Source organism: Salvelinus namaycush, chromosome 37, assembly GCF_016432855.1.
Source record: "Salvelinus namaycush isolate Seneca chromosome 37, SaNama_1.0, whole genome shotgun sequence".
NCBI classification, from domain to species: Eukaryota; Metazoa; Chordata; class Actinopteri; order Salmoniformes; family Salmonidae; genus Salvelinus; species Salvelinus namaycush.
Genome location: NC_052343.1, coordinates 29,621,670 through 29,637,437, shown reverse-complemented (window position 1 = coordinate 29,637,437; position 15,768 = coordinate 29,621,670). Strand labels below are relative to the sequence as shown.

The 15,768-nt window shown below is 44.6% G+C and overlaps 1 protein-coding gene across 1 annotated transcript in view; it reads right to left on the bottom strand.

Moving 5' to 3' along the window:
* Positions 1-712: 712 nt before the first annotated feature.
* The window catches only part of LOC120031346 (copine-4), a 50,785-nt gene continuing 35,729 nt past the window's right edge, over positions 713-15,768 (bottom strand). Inside the window, exons 9-14 of the mRNA XM_038977056.1 lie at positions 15,034-15,167; positions 14,648-14,702; positions 14,050-14,101; positions 2,067-2,200; positions 1,626-1,862; positions 713-1,028 (exon numbers count right to left, since the gene is read on the bottom strand). Coding sequence (XP_038832984.1) covers positions 897-1,028; positions 1,626-1,862; positions 2,067-2,200; positions 14,050-14,101; positions 14,648-14,702; positions 15,034-15,167 — 744 coding nt within the window. The 3' untranslated portion in view covers positions 713-896. The remainder of the gene's footprint in view (positions 1,029-1,625; positions 1,863-2,066; positions 2,201-14,049; positions 14,102-14,647; positions 14,703-15,033; positions 15,168-15,768) is intronic.

Sequence of the window (15,768 nt, the reverse complement as noted above, 5' to 3'; positions counted from 1 at the left end):
ATGGAGGTTTTTAAATCAATAGAATACAATGGAAATGCTAAGAAAGTGACCCCAATTCCCAATTCCTTTGACTACTTTGACACGCACACCGAAATATTGAAATTCTGCCAATTCAGTTCTCTGCATTTTCTATGGATTTTTCATAGAATGAATTGAAATTGATATGACCACAATTCCAATGATGTTTTTGACTTGAAACCCAATAGATTTTTTTTAACATAATACAAGTCACAAGCATATTGATAAAGCTTTTATTATTATAAGTAATTCATAATTTCACAGAATACTGCATTGTAACATGACAACGGCAAATGATGTGCCCATAATATTCTCCAGTGAACATCCCAGAATACTGCGTTTGTGCTGTCAACATGCTTCATAGTAGAACGTCCTTGATCCCTACAATACTGTGAGCTCTATTGTTCACTAAGAAAACAACATGAACCATGAGAAAACAGTGTCTGCTTTATTACCAGCATGCAAAAGAACAGTTCATGCATCTGCCTTATCTGCAATATGGACTTCTGAGGACGAAGACGTTTATAAACGCAGGTAGCTAGTTCATTCACTGTGGTCCAAAATGTTTTACAATGTATGAATATCAAGAAATTTAGCAAAATCTCAACAAACTCTTATAAAACAAGGAACGGGGGTGTTCTGTACATTCCTTCATCGATAGTTGAATGTTCATCTGTAGGGATGTCAGTTTGATTGTTCGTTTGTGTCCCCCCCACCATACCAATGCTTTGAATGATACAGTTGCTTTACAGATGCAAGCCTCGGAGGCCACGCATGCACAATGAAAAGAACAAACAAACGAAGAGCAAAACAGTAAACTTTTCAGTTAGTCAGCGTAAGGTGCTGTCTGTTGTAACGAGTGCGTTGGGCCCCTCCTTTCAGGGGGCGAATGTCCTGGAAGACTCGAACTCGCTGGGCACTTTGGGCTTGATGCCCTTGTTGTTGTAGTAGTCAACCACCTGGTTGGGCACTTCTGCTAGGACAGTCTTTGCCAGCTCTGCAGGTGAGCCCTGGAGAAGGACAGAGAGAAACCTGTCACTTCCTGTAACACTCAGGTAACCTCCCAGTTCCTCAGGTAACCCTCCTAGTTCCTCAGGTAACCCTCCCAGTTCCTCAGGTAACCCTCCCAGTTCCTCAGGTAACCCTCCCAGTTCCTCAGGTAACCCTCCCAGTTCCTCAGGTAACCCTCCCAGTTCCTCAGGTAACCCTCCTAGTTCCTCAGGTAACCCTCCTAGTTCCTCAGGTAACCCTCCTAGTTCCTCAGGTAACCCTCCTAGTTCCTCAGGTAACCCTCCCAGTTCCTCAGGTAACCCTCCCAGTTCCTCAGGTAACCTACCAGTTCCTCAGGTAACCTACCAGTTCCTCAGGTAACCCTCCCAGTTCCTCAGGTAACCCTCCTAGTTCCTCAGGTAACCCTCCTAGTTCCTCAGGTAACCCTCCTAGTTCCTCAGGTAACCCTCCTAGTTCCTCAGGTAACCCTCCTAGTTCCTCGGGTAACCCTCCCAGTTCCTCGGGTAACCCTCCCAGTTCCTCAGGTAACCCTCCCAGTTCCTCGGTTAACCCTCCCAGTTCCTCAGGTAACCCTCCCAGTTCCAGTAAAGACTCACATGTTTGAAGTTGCGGAAGGGGACGAACTGGACGATGTCTCGTAGGCAGGGCTCCCCCTTGGGCGAGCGAAGGATCCCGTCATCTCCATCCAGCATCTGCATGTCACTGAAATCAGCACTTCCCACGCCTACAATGATGATGGACATGGGCAAGTGGGAGGCTTGGACGATGGCCTCGCGGGTGTCTGCCATGTCTGTGATCACTCCGTCCGTTAGGATGAGCAAAATGAAGTACTGCTGCAGAGATAAAGGAAGTCAATGACTGGGGAGAAACGTGAGAGAGTAATGTCTGTGGGGTGTGTTGGAAATACATGTTGAGCATAAGTCTAAAACGTTGCGCAAGTCTCCCATTGTCATCAATACATGATTTAAGCTCAAGCTAGGTTCAAGCTCCCAATCGATTGGTTCCAAGGAGAGGAGGACAACTGACAGCTAGCTTACCATGGCCTCCTTGGTGTGCATTTCCTGTGAAGCGGAGCTGGCTACTTTCTGGATGATGGGGGCGATGTTGGTGGGGCCGTAGAGCTGAAGCTTAGGAAGGCATGTCTGATAGGCCTCCACCACCCCTTGGATACCTGCACACCCATAGACATATGTTGGAAAAACACAGAATAACACACACACAGTAACACTCACAGTCATATACCTCTGGAGAACTCTGGGTATTTGGGGACACACGACCAACAGCAATGCACACAGGTGTGAAGTTATCTTTGTGGAGTAATTGAGACCCATGATATTCCAGGATATTTTTCACTTTGAGGGAAGCAGTCACTCTGTGAATAGTTAGTTATCTTCACAGCTGCATTAACTTGTATTTATCTCTTCTCACCACTACATGGATCACAGCAGTGGCCTCCCATTAGGACGAGCAGCAGGAGTAATGCTATTTACTGATTGAGTGGGCATTTGAGGTCACACACACATCTTTGGAGAATTTCATTTAATTAACAACCCCTCCATCACGACCTCACTGGTCGGTCCCCCTCCACGTTTCATCTTCAATGCCCTTGCTGATGGAAGGAGGTTTTCACTCAAAATCTCACGATACATGGCCCCATTCATTCTTTTCACGGATCAGTCGTCCTGGTCCCTTTGCAGAAAAACAGCCCCAAAGCATGATGTTTCCACCCCTGTGCTTCACAGTAGGTATGGTGTTCTTTGGATGCAACTCAGCATTCTTTGTCCTCCAAACACGACGAGTTGAGTTTTTACCAAAAAGTTCTATTTTGGTTTCATCTGACCATATGACATTCTCCCAATCTTCTTCTGGATCATCCAAATGCTCTCTAGCAAACTTCAGACAGGCCTGGACATGTACTGGCTTAAGCAGGGGGACACGTCTGGCACTGCAGGATTTGAGTCCCTGGCGGCGTAGTGTGTTACTGATGGTAGGCTTTGTTACTTTGGTCCCAGCTCTCTGCAGGTCATTCACTAGGTCCCCCCGTGTGGTTCTGGGATTTTTGCTCACCGTTCTTGTGATCATTTTGACCCCACGGAGTGAGATCTTGCGTGGAGCCCCAGATCGAGGGAGATTATCAGTGGTCTTGTATGTCTTCCATTTCCTAATAATTGCTCCCACAGTTGATTTCTTCAAACCAAGCTGCTTACCTATTGCAGATTCAGTCTTCCCAGCCTGGTGCAGGTCTACAATTTTGTTTCTGGTGTCCTTTGACAGCTCTTTGGTCTTGGCCATAGTGGAGTTTGGAGTGTGACTGTTTGAGGTTGTGGACAGGTGTCTTTTATACTGATAACAAGTTCAAACAGGTGCCATTAATACAGGTAACGAGTGGAGGACAGAGGAGCCTCTTAAAGAAGAAGTTACAGGTCTGTGAGAGCCAGATATCTTGCTTGTTTGTAGGTGACCAAATACTTATTTTCCACCATAATTTGCAAATAAATTCATTAAAAATCCTACAATGTGATTTTCAGGATTTTTTTTTCTCATTTTGTCTGTCATAGTTGAAGTGTACCTATGATGAAAATTACAGGCCTCTCTCATCTTTTTAAGTGGGAGAACTTGCACAATTGGTGGCTGACTAAATACTTTTTTGCCCCAATGTATGTAGATATAGGTAGGAGTAAAGTGACTAGGCAACAGGATAGATAATAAGCAGTAGCAGCAGTGACTGTAAGACTCAAAAGAGTTAGTGCAAAAAGGGTCAATGCAGATAGTCCGGGTAGCTATTTGGTTAACTATTTAGTAGTCTTATGGCTTGGGGGTAAAAGCTGTGTGCCGGGTCCTGTTAGTTCCAGACTTCAGTACCGCTTTCTGTGCAGAAGCAGGGAGAACAGTATATGACTTTGGTGGCTGGAGTCTTCCTTTGACACCACCTGGTATAGAGGTCCTGGATAGCAGGGAGCTCAGCCCCAGTGATGTACTGGGCCGTACACACTATCCTCTGAAGCGCCTTGCGGTCAGATACCAAGTGGTGATGCAGCCAGTCAACACGCTCTCAATGGTGCAGCTGTAGAAGGGGAAGAGGCGTTGTTGCCCTGTCGATGTGGATGGGGGTGTGCTCTGCCCTCTGTTTCCTGTGGTCCACAATTGGCTCCTTTGTCTTGCTGACATTGAGGGAGAGGTTGTTGTCATGGCACCACACTGCCAGGTCTCTGACCTCCTCCCTATAGGGTGTCTCATCGGGTCGGGTCGTCAGCAAACATAATGATGGAGTCGTGAGCGGCCAGGCAGTCGTGGCTGAACAGGGAGTACAGGAGGAGACTAAGCACACACTCCTGAGTGGGCCCTTGTTGAGGGTTAGCGTGGCGGATGTGTTGTTGCCTACCCTCACCACCTGGGGGCGGCCTGTCAGGAAGTACAGGATTCAGTTTCAGACGGTAGTGTTCAGTCCAAGGGTCCTGAGCTTAGTGATGAGATTTGTGGGCACTATGGTGTTGAACGCTGAGCTGTAGTCGATGAACTGTGTTCTCACATGGGAGAGGGCAGTGTGGAATGTAATAGAGGTTACGTAATCTGTGGATCTGTTGGGGTGGTATGCGAATTTAATTGGAGTGGGTATGCGAATTTAATTGGAGTGGGTCCACACACAGAGAGAGAGAGATTTCATTATCAGTGAGAAGCTTTCCTGAGGGGATGAGAGTGTGAGTGTGTGGAGAGGTGTAGAGCAGCAACATTAAGACATCTGGAGGTCTGACTACTGACCACTAGACTGCAGACGTCTGGAGGTCTGATTACTGACCACTATACTGCAGACATCTGGAGGTCTGATTACTGACCACTATACTGCAGACATCAGGAGGTCTGATTACTGACCACTAGACTGCAGACATCTGGAGGTCTGATTACTGACCACTATACTGCAGACATCTGGAGGTCTGATTACTGACCACTATACTGCAGACATCAGGAGGTCTGATTACTGACCACTAGACTGCAGACATCTGGAGGTCTGATTACTGACCACTATACTGCAGACATCTGGAGGTCTGATTACTGACCACTATACTGCAGACATCTGGAGGTCTGATTACTGACCACTAGACTGCAGACATCTGGAGGTCTGATTACTGACCACTATACTGCAGACGTCTGGAGGTCTGATTACTGACCACTATACTGCAGACATCTGGAGGTCTGATTACTGACCACTATACTGCAGACATCTGAAGGTCTGATTACTGACCACTATACTGCAGACATCTGGAGGTCTGATTACTGACCATTATACTGCAGACATCTGGAGATCTGATTACTGACCACTAGACTACAGACATCTGGAGGTCTGATTACTGACCACTATACTGCAGACATCTGGAGGTCTGATTACTGACCACTATACTGCAGACATCTGGAGGTCTGATTACTGACCACTATACTGCAGACATCTGGAGGTCTGATTACTGACCACTAGACTGCAGACGTCTGGAGGTCTGATTACTGACCACTATACTGCAGACATCTGAAGGTCTGATTACTGACCACTATACTGCAGACATCTGAAGGTCTGATTACTGACCACTATACTGCAGACATCTGGAGGTCTGATTACTGACCATTATACTGCAGACATCTGGAGATCTGATTACTGACCACTATACTGCAGACATCTGGAGGTCTGATTACTGACCACTAGACTGCAGACGTCTGGAGGTCTGATTACTGACCACTATACTGCAGACATCTGGAGGTCTGATTACTGACCACTATACTGCAGACATCTGAAGGTCTGATTACTGACCACTATACTGCAGACATCTGGAGGTCTGATTACTGACCACTAGACTGCAGACATCTGGAGGTCTGATTACTGACCACTAGACTGCAGACATCTGAAGGTCTGATTACTGACCACTATACTGCAGACATCTGGAGGTCTGATTACTGACCACTATACTGCAGACATCTGGAGGTCTGATTACTGACCACTATACTGCAGACATCTGGAGATCTGACTACTGACCACTATACTGCAATGTGGATGTGGACACCTGCTCGTCGAACATCTCATTGTCATGCTGAAACAGAACGGGCCTTCCCCAAACTATTGCCACAAAGTTGGAAGCACATAATCGTCTAGATTGTCATTGTCTGCTGTAGCAGATTTCCCTTCACTGGAGCTAAGGGGCCGAGCCCGAACCGTGAAAAACAGACGCAACTTTTATTCCTCCTTCTCCAAACTTTACATTTGGCATTGCACATGGTGATCTTAGGCCTGTGTGCGGCTGCTCAGCCATGGAAACCCATTTCATGAAGCTCCCGACGAACAATGATTGTGCTGATGTTACTTCCAGAGGCAGTTTGGAACTCGGTAGTGAGTGTTGCAACCGAGGACAGATGATTTAAACATGATACATTCTTCCAGTTCTGTGAGCTTGTGGCCTACCACGTCGCGGCTGAGCCATTGTTGCTCCTAGAGGTTTCCACTTCACAATAACGGCACATACAGTTGACCGGAGCAGTGCTAGCAGGGAAGAAATTTGACGAACTGACTTGTTGAAAAGGTGGCATCCTATGACGATGCCACGTTGAAAGTCACTGAGCTCTTCAGTAAGGACATTCTACTGCCAGTGTTTTTGTATGACTGTGTGCTTGATTTTATACACCTGTCAGCAACAGGTGTGGCTGAAATAGCCGAATCCACTCATTTGAGGGGTGTCCACATACTTGTGTATATATAGTGTATCTTACACAAGCACGTCCACACACAGGCAGTCTCAGCTTGCCACTCCCTCTACCCACAGTCATGCAAACTTTCACATTCAAACAGATATCAATATCAATAATTGGTACAGGCACAAAGGAAGACAGTGTTTGACTGAGCGTGTGTGTGTGCGCGCATTGGTGTGTGTCCACATCTAACAGCATCTGTACGACAGTCAGTTTTCTTGCATGAGAAACTGCAAGCCATGCCCTCTGCCTTGGGAGGTGGGCTGGAAGCTTGCCTGACAGAGGAGTACTGAGACTGATCTATTCCTGGCTGCTTTCCTGGCAAGAATCTCTGGACTGGATCAGAACCTGTCTGGCTCCTCTCCACCCATCCAGGGCAGCTGCCAATCAAAACAAGCACGATAATAGAGTGACACGAATACAAGGTAGAAAGAGGAGGATGAGCTGAAAAAAATGAAAGCTATTCTTATAGTCTATTCTTTTACAGTGTGTGAAAAGTGTTAGGGCTGTGAGCTGGATAGATCAAATGAGATCAATTGAATTAAACTTGGCAACTTTGTAACATATTGAACTCTTTCTATGAGAATGAAGCCTCACTTTTCAAGGAGAATCATATTCACTTGATAATGATGCACTTGAAGTCGGAAGTTGACATACACTTAGGTTGGAGTCATTAAAACTCGTTCTTCAACCACTCCACAAATTTCTTGTTAACAAACTATAGTTTTGGCAAGTCGGTTAGGACATCTACTTTGTGCATGACACAAGTAATTTTTCCAACAATTGTTTACAGACAGATTATTTCAGTTATAATTCACTGTATCACAATTCCAGTGCGTCAGAAGTTTACATACACTAAATTGACTGTGTCTTTAAACAGCTTGGAAAATTCCCTAAATTGATGTCATGGCTTTAGAAGCTTCTGAAAGGCTAATTGACATAATTTGAGTCAATTGGAGGTGTACCTGTGGATGTATAGTACGCAAGTATAAACACCATGGGACCACGCAGCCGTCATACCGCTCAGGAAGGAGACGCGTTCTGTCTCCTAGAGATGAACATACTTTTGAGTGAAAAGTGCAAATAAATTCCAGAACAACAGCAAAGGACCTTGTGAAGATGCTGGAGGAAACAGGTACAAAAGTATATATATCCACAGTAAAACGAGTCCTATATCGACGTAACCTGAAAGGCCGCTCAGCAAGGAAGAAGCCACTGCTCCAAAATCGCCATAAAAAAACAGACTACGGTTTGCAACTGCACATGGGGACAAAGATCATACTTTTTGAAGAAATGTCCTCTGGCCTGATGAAACAAAAATAGAACTGTTTGGCCATAATGACCATCGTTATGTTTGGAGGAAAAAGGGGAAGACTTGCAAGCCGAAGAACACCATCCCAACCGGGAAGCTGGGGGGGCAGCATCATGTTGTGGGGGTGCTTTGCTGCAGGAGGGACTGGTGCACTTCACAAAATAGATGGCATCATGAGGGAGGAAAATTATGTGGATATGTTGAAGCAACATCTCAAGATATCAGTCAGGTAGTTAAAGCTTGGTCGCAAATGGGTCTTCCAAATGGACAATGACCCCAAGCATACTTCCAAAGTTGTGGCAAAATGGCTTAAGGACAACAAAGTCAAGGTATTGGAGTGGCCATCACAAAGCCCTGACCTCAATCCCGTAGAAAAATTGTGGGCAGAACTGAAAGCGTGTGAGAGCAAGGAGGCCTACAAACCTGACTTTTTCTTCTTTTTTTTTCACCACTTTTTTTTTCTTCACCAGCTCTGTCAGGAGGAATGGGCCCAAATTCACCCAACTTATTGTGGGAAGCTTGTGGAAGGCTACCCGAAACGTTTGACTCAAGTTAAACAATTTAAAGACAATGCTACCAAATACTAATTGAGTGTATGTAAACTTCTGACCCACTGGGAATGTGATGAAAGAAATAAAAGTGGAAATAAATCATTCCCTCTACTATTATTCTGACATTTCAAATACTTAAAATAAAGTGGTGATCCTAACTGACCTAAGACAGGGAATTGTTACTTGGATTAAATGTCAGGAATTGTGAAAAACTGGCTTGTCTCTCACTTCACACCTCACTGTCTCATTACTTTTCTGTCTATATCTCTCCCACAACCTCATAAAGATACACAAAGGATGTTGTTATACCACCTGTTCATCCTATTCGATGCTGTATTACATTTTGTTTATGTTATAAAACATTTGTCTTGCTAGCAGCTTTAGAAAAGTATTTCTCTCCAGGGAGTTGTTTTAGACATTCAGAAAACATTATTTATCTCCAGGGAGTAATACTCAAAGGGCTGTTGCGGTGACCGTATTACTGCCACACCGGCGGTCACGAGTCATGAAGGCAGTCTATTTCCATGTGACCTTTTAGTCACGGTAATTAGGCTTCTCCGAGCTCTGATGCTGCTGACGGTCATTAGTAGCCTACCAAACTAGCTAACTACCTGGTACTCAGCACTCTATTGTCCCTCTAATCACTCTGACATCAACGCAAATATAATTGAAAATCTAATCAAACACTTAATGAGAGTCCATGAGGTCATGTGCGCAACATTTCTATAGGCTATGCAATTGGGAGAGAAAACAGAGTGATGGCCTCTATTAAAAAGAGGAGGTTCCCATCAGCTTTCTGTAGGCTAGGCCTACTATATTTATTTTTCAACTTTCCTAATATTAAGTACATTGCTTATCTTTATAACAGGAGTATAGCCTACCTGGCTGGCATGAAAATTAACCATGGGAAAGTGTCCTCCATTCGCTATTTAAGTGCATAGATGACATGTATTTTTTCCCCTGACCCTGTTGTTTTGAGACAGATGCATGATTATGGTCCATTCTAAATCAAAACAAATTTCACACATATATATTATTTAGTATATGTAATGACAAGATTAAATCAAGAATAGTCTGATGGGTGAAAATATTAGCTTATCAGTTGTGAATTATATATTATCACTTGTCAATAATGCCCAGCATAAGAAACATTGCCTTTTTAAGTTGTTTACTTTTTCTAATCATAGTCGCACACCTCATGTAGCCTAGCCTATTGGCCTATATGTTTTGATAAGGTTTGTATCACAACTAAAGTGGCCAAATAACTTCCTAAAATTAAGCACATGAATCCGCTTTACAAGGGGTGTAGAGTCTGACTGGCATACATAAGCAGCGTGTGAGTTTCACGTTTGGAGAAGATCCTTTTCACAAAAAAATGCACCTTTACAATAAAAGCATTACTAGCATAATCACATTTGTGTCCACATTTGAGAATGGTGGTTTCCCGCTAATGGAACATTTGTGCATATAGCCTACTGCCGTGTGCGCATTGCTGCGCTTATATTGTGAAGAAATAGCGTAATAGTTTATCACATTTTAAGTTAAATGTTCTAATCTGTTGCGTCAGCCTCATTGCGTAAAAACTTTTTTTTTCTCGTACAGAATAGGTCAACTTTTGTACTATGGGGGATAGTAGATTGACATAGGTTAGTTCTTTTGCTGTTAGTTAGGCCTATTCATCTCGTAGGCTGAAAAGTAAATGTGAACAGTTCTTCCAATATCTTCAATATGCACCTCTGAATTGGATAACGGTGCGCACAGTTGTGTCCCCGAAGTGTCTGTCTTCACTTGTAGCCTGTGAGAAAGACCCAATCACGTGAAGGAGAGCCATGTGAGTGAGAGGTGCTTTGGAGCACGCAGCACTCAGGGAGTAGGGAACAACGGCCACTGGCCGCAAAAGGCATGGAGTTTCTTTAGGGTGCATTAGGGCCACACAAAGGGGATGCCGCCGGGAAGTTGAGGCATTATCAAGTGCTTGTCAAATTCTGAATGAGAAAGGGCCTCCCGGGTGGCTCAGTGGTCTAGCTGTGCCACCAGAGACTCTGGGTTCGAGCCCAGGCTCTGTCGCAGCCGGTCGCGACCGGGAGGTCCATGGGGCGATGCACAATTGGCCCAGCGTCGTCCGGGTTAGGGAGGGTTTGGCCGGTAGGGATATCCTTGTCTCATCGTGCTCTAGTGACTCCTGTGGCGGGCCGGGTGCAGTGCACGCTGACCAGGTCGCTATGTGTACGGTGTTTCCTCCGACACATTGGTGTGGCTGGCTTCCGGGTTGGATGTGCGCTGTGTTAAGAAGCAGTGCGGCTTGGTTGGGTTGTGTTTCGGAGGACGCATGGCTCTCAACCTTCATCTCTCCCGAGCCTGTACGGGAATTGTAACGATGAGACAAGACAGTAACTACTAACAATTGGATACCACGAAAAAGGGGGTAAATAAAATACAATTCTGAATGAGAGACTGATGAAGTGTGTACAGCCTGCACCAAAAAACAAAGCAGAGCTCATGCCTTTCAAGCAACTTTTTTGAAACAAAACAAAACATATAGCCCAACGTTTGTAGAACAACTAAAGTTACATTAATAACTCTAAATTAAGCATATAGGATAGCCGCATGTGCGCACTTCCTCAAAACAATTGGAGGAAATATCCTTTCTATTTTATTCAGCTTTGTTCAATTGTATTCCTCATACTATATAATAATGCCATGGAATTCTAACCAGATCTTGTATGCTAAATTAACTAGTGTATCCCACAGCCATATGGTATAGCCTGATCAGGACCTAACATAAGGACAACTCAGAGTATGCTATTCTGTTCTTCTGAAATAGACTACATTTTCTTCATATCATGTTTTTTTTTAGACCTGTCTAAAATACATAATGGATTCATTAGACATTTTAAAATGTAGATGCTCCAAAGGTCTGCATCAGTAGCTTGTAGGCTGTGTGGAAGCCAAGAGATGTTAAATGTGATTATGTTCATTAACAGTCAATTACAGTGAGACGGATAGTTAATTGCTTGACAATTACCGGCAGACGAAATTTTGTGACCATTTAGTCGGACTGCGTTTCCAGAGAACGAGTTTCCACTGCACCAGATTCCAATGGCAATGAGCTTTACACAACTCCAGCTGACGCTTGGCATTGCACATGGTGATATTATCTTCGTCCATGCTCAGCCATGGACGAAGAGTTCTTGTACTGATGTTGCTTCCAGAGGCAGTTTGGAACTCAGCAGTAGTGTTGCAACCGAGGACAGACGATTTTTACGCGCTAAGCGCTTCAGCACCCAGCGGTCTGTTCTGTATTGTTGCTCCTAGATGTTTCCACTTCACAATAACAGCCCTTACAGTTGACTGGGGCAGCTCTAGCAGGGCAGACATTTGAAGAACTGACTTGTTGGAAAGGTGGAATCCTATGACGGTGCAACGTTGAAAGTCACTGAGCTTTTCAGTAAGACCATTCTACTGCTAATGTTTGTCTATGGAGATTGCATGGCTGTGTGCTCGATTTTTTTTTTACACCTGTCAGCAACGGGTGTGGCGGAAATAGCCGAATCCACTCATTTGAAAGGATGTCCACATACTTTTGTATATATAGTGTACATTACAATCAAATAGCCACAGTAGCCTACTACTTGGCCATTGTTAAAACAGTCAGATAAAGCTGGTACAGCCTCAGTGTTCACAGTAAAACAGTCAGATAAAGCTGGTACAGCCTCAGCGTTCACAGTAAAAGAGTCAAATAAAGCTGGTACAGCCTCAGTGTTCACAGTAAAACAGTCAGATAAAGCTGGTACAGCCTCAGCGTTCACAGTAAAAGAGTCAAATAAAGCTGGTACAGCCTCACTGTTCACAGTAAAACAGTCAAATCAAGCTGGTACAGCCTCAGCGTTCATAGTTAAACAGTCAAATAAAGCTGGTACAGCCTCAGTGTTCACAGTAAAACAGTCAAATAAAGCTGGTACAGCCTCAGTGTTCACAGTAAAACAGTCAAATAAAGCTGGTACAGCCTCAGTGTTCACAGTACAACAGTCAAATAAAGCTGGTACAGCCTCAGTGTTCACAGTACAACAGTCAAATAAAGCTGGTACAGCCTCGGTGTTCACAGTAAAACAGTCAAATCAAGCTGGTACAGCCTCGGTGTTCACAGTAAAACAGTCAAATAAAGCTGGTACAGCCTCGGTGTTCACAGTAAAACAGTCAAATAAAGCTGGTACAGCCTCGGTGTTCACAGTAAAACAGTCAAATAAAGCTGGTACAGCCTCACTGTTCACAGTAAAACAGTCAAATAAAGCTGGTACAGCCTCAGTGTTCACAGTAAAACAGTCAAATAAAGCTGGTACAGCCTCAGTGTTCACAGTAAAACAGTCAAATAAAGCTGGTACAGCCTCAGGGTTCACAGTAAAACAGTCAAATAAAGCTGGTACAGCCTCGGTGTTCACAGTAAAACAGTCAAATCAAGCTGGTACAGCCTCGGTGTTCACAGTAAAACAGTCAAATCAAGCTGGTACAGCCTCAGCGTTCACAGTAAAACAGCCAAATAAAGCTGGTACAGCCTCGGTGTTCACAGTAAAACAGTCAGATAAAGCTGGTACAGCCTCAGGGTTCACAGTAAAACAGTCAAATAAAGCTGGTACAGCCTCGGTGTTCACAGCAAACGCTGCGGTTGTTGGCTCGGCTCTCTAACCGTTACCCACCCCAGTGTCAGTGCAGTAGTTCTCCCCCTCGGGGCTAATTATCTGACTACAGTACAGACCTGGCCTCTCTCCTCCAGACATGATGTCCCTGTGGGGCAGTCAGGGTATTTAACATTAACAGTCAACTTTAATGTCAAGAAAGGAAGGCTGGCTGCCACCAGGTTGATTTACGTACGTTGATCCCCTGTGGTGTGCGATGACAGCAGCTTCATCTAGGCCTGTCTGTGGGACTTTATGCAGGTCACCTTTGGCTGTTCAACATTTTCCTTAAGCCGTTACGATTCTGAATGACTGTAGACTCACTGTTAAAACTTTTTATTGATGCATCCCAACAAAGTGTTTGGGCCGGCATGAAGAGAGAACGTGATAAATGTGGTTTTATTATCTGGTTAATGTGTTATTAAAGATAGGTGGTTTTATTATCTGGTTAATGTGTTATTAAAGATATGTGGTTTTATTATCTGGTTAATGTGTTATTAAAGATATGTGGTTTTATTATCTGGTTAATGTGTTATTAAATATATGTAGTTTTATTATCTGGTTAATATGTTATTAAAGGTAGATTTGTGCTTTTAATATTTAATAGTTATTCAGTGCAAGGGGAAATTGACCCCAATTTTGCCAATTTAAGGTAACCACCCACCCCAGAGCTGGTGATGAGCATTTGAAATAAAGCATTTTGACAGTCTGATTTCAAAGGCAGGGTGAACCTCTAATCTGTTTGAGGCGAAGCACCTACCTGCACATTCTGGGTTTTCCTCATTAAAATTCACTGCAAAATCGTGAGAAACCTGGAGGAAGATGAAAAAGATGGACTATTGATCATCATGGAACAGTGAGACAAAGGAACACACACACGCACACGCACACGCACGCACGCATGCGCACGCACACTAACACACTAACACAGAGTTGGCCAGAAGCAATCAATCACACAATCAAATTTAAAAGTCAATTGATGCATTTTTGTGGGTTGGATAATTAGCATAATTGTGAGCCATGGTACCCCCCTCCCCTCCTCTCTGGACCAGAGGCAGCATCATGTGTCAGCCAGCGGTAGCACCAGTCACCCAGGCAGAATGTCAACTATTTCCTGCTGGGCACAGTTTAGTGACTCAGAAAGTCAATCCAGCAGTAAAGAACCCTGGGCTGGACAGGCCCATTCTGTGTGACAGAACAGAGCAGAGCGGAGGCCAGCGGGGCTTTCATAATCACTACAGAAGCAGGAGAGCAGAGCCAGAGTCTCACCTCGTCTCATCTTGTCACAGGAGTGATTACGACACCCTGCTGAGGCTGAGCCATAGACCAACTCTATGAAAAATATGGTTGGAAATTACCTTGAAGTCGGGCGGAATCTGAGCTCCGAAGCCAAACGCTGGGAACATTTTGTCACTGGATTGAAATGCATGCAGGGACAGAGAACAAGAGTGATTAGAATTTAAGCGATGGCACACTTGATTCTGAGCCAGGGATTGTTATCTGAAACAGATGCCCATAAACAAGTCCATTCTGCTGGCGACCCAGGACTACCATGGGCTCTGAATGACTTCTCATTTACATAACCTCTGAGTCACTGGACAACTAGAGGAAACTTTCACACACAAACTTTGAAAAGTAATTTTTTCAGGAGAGGAGGAATCAACATTGAAGTCACGAGCAACAGTCATTGCACAACATTTTACATAATACCTGTTAACGAATGGCTGAGTGTGATTGGCCTCACCTGTCGTAATCCTGGCAGATCTCCCCTACAGCGACCAGAGCTTTGAGGTACTCGTTAGGCTGGTATGGGTGGATGTAGTGTAGGGAGCAGCTGTTGTGAGGATCCCCGTTCGAGGCGGTGAAATCAATAGCTACCTGGGAAGACAAGTGGCAATCAAAGGGGAGTTTGACTCCAATTACCTCAAATGTATGCACCTTCCCTTTACACCTCTCACTCTCACTCTGACACATACACCATCCCACCTTCCCTTTACACCTCTCCCTCATGCTGACACATACACCATCCCAACTTCCCTTTACACCTCTCCCTCATGCTGACACATACACCATCCCAACTTCCCTTTAACACCTCTCACTCTGACACATACACCATCCCAACTTTCCTTTACATCTCTCACTCACTGACACATATACCATCCCAACTTTCCTTTACACCTCTCACTCACTGACACATATACCATCCCAACTTTCCTTTACACCTCTCACTCTGACACATACACCATCCCACTTTCCCTTTACACCTCTCCCTCATGCTGACACATATACCATCCCACCTTCCCTTTACACCTCTCACTCACTCTGACACATACACCATCCCACCTTCCCTTTACACCTCTCACTCACTCTGACACATACACCATCCCACCTTCCCTTTACACCTCTCACTCACTCTGACACATATACCATCCCACTCTGTCTGCTCTGCTATCCTCTTCTACTCTGGTGGGCTTGTTCC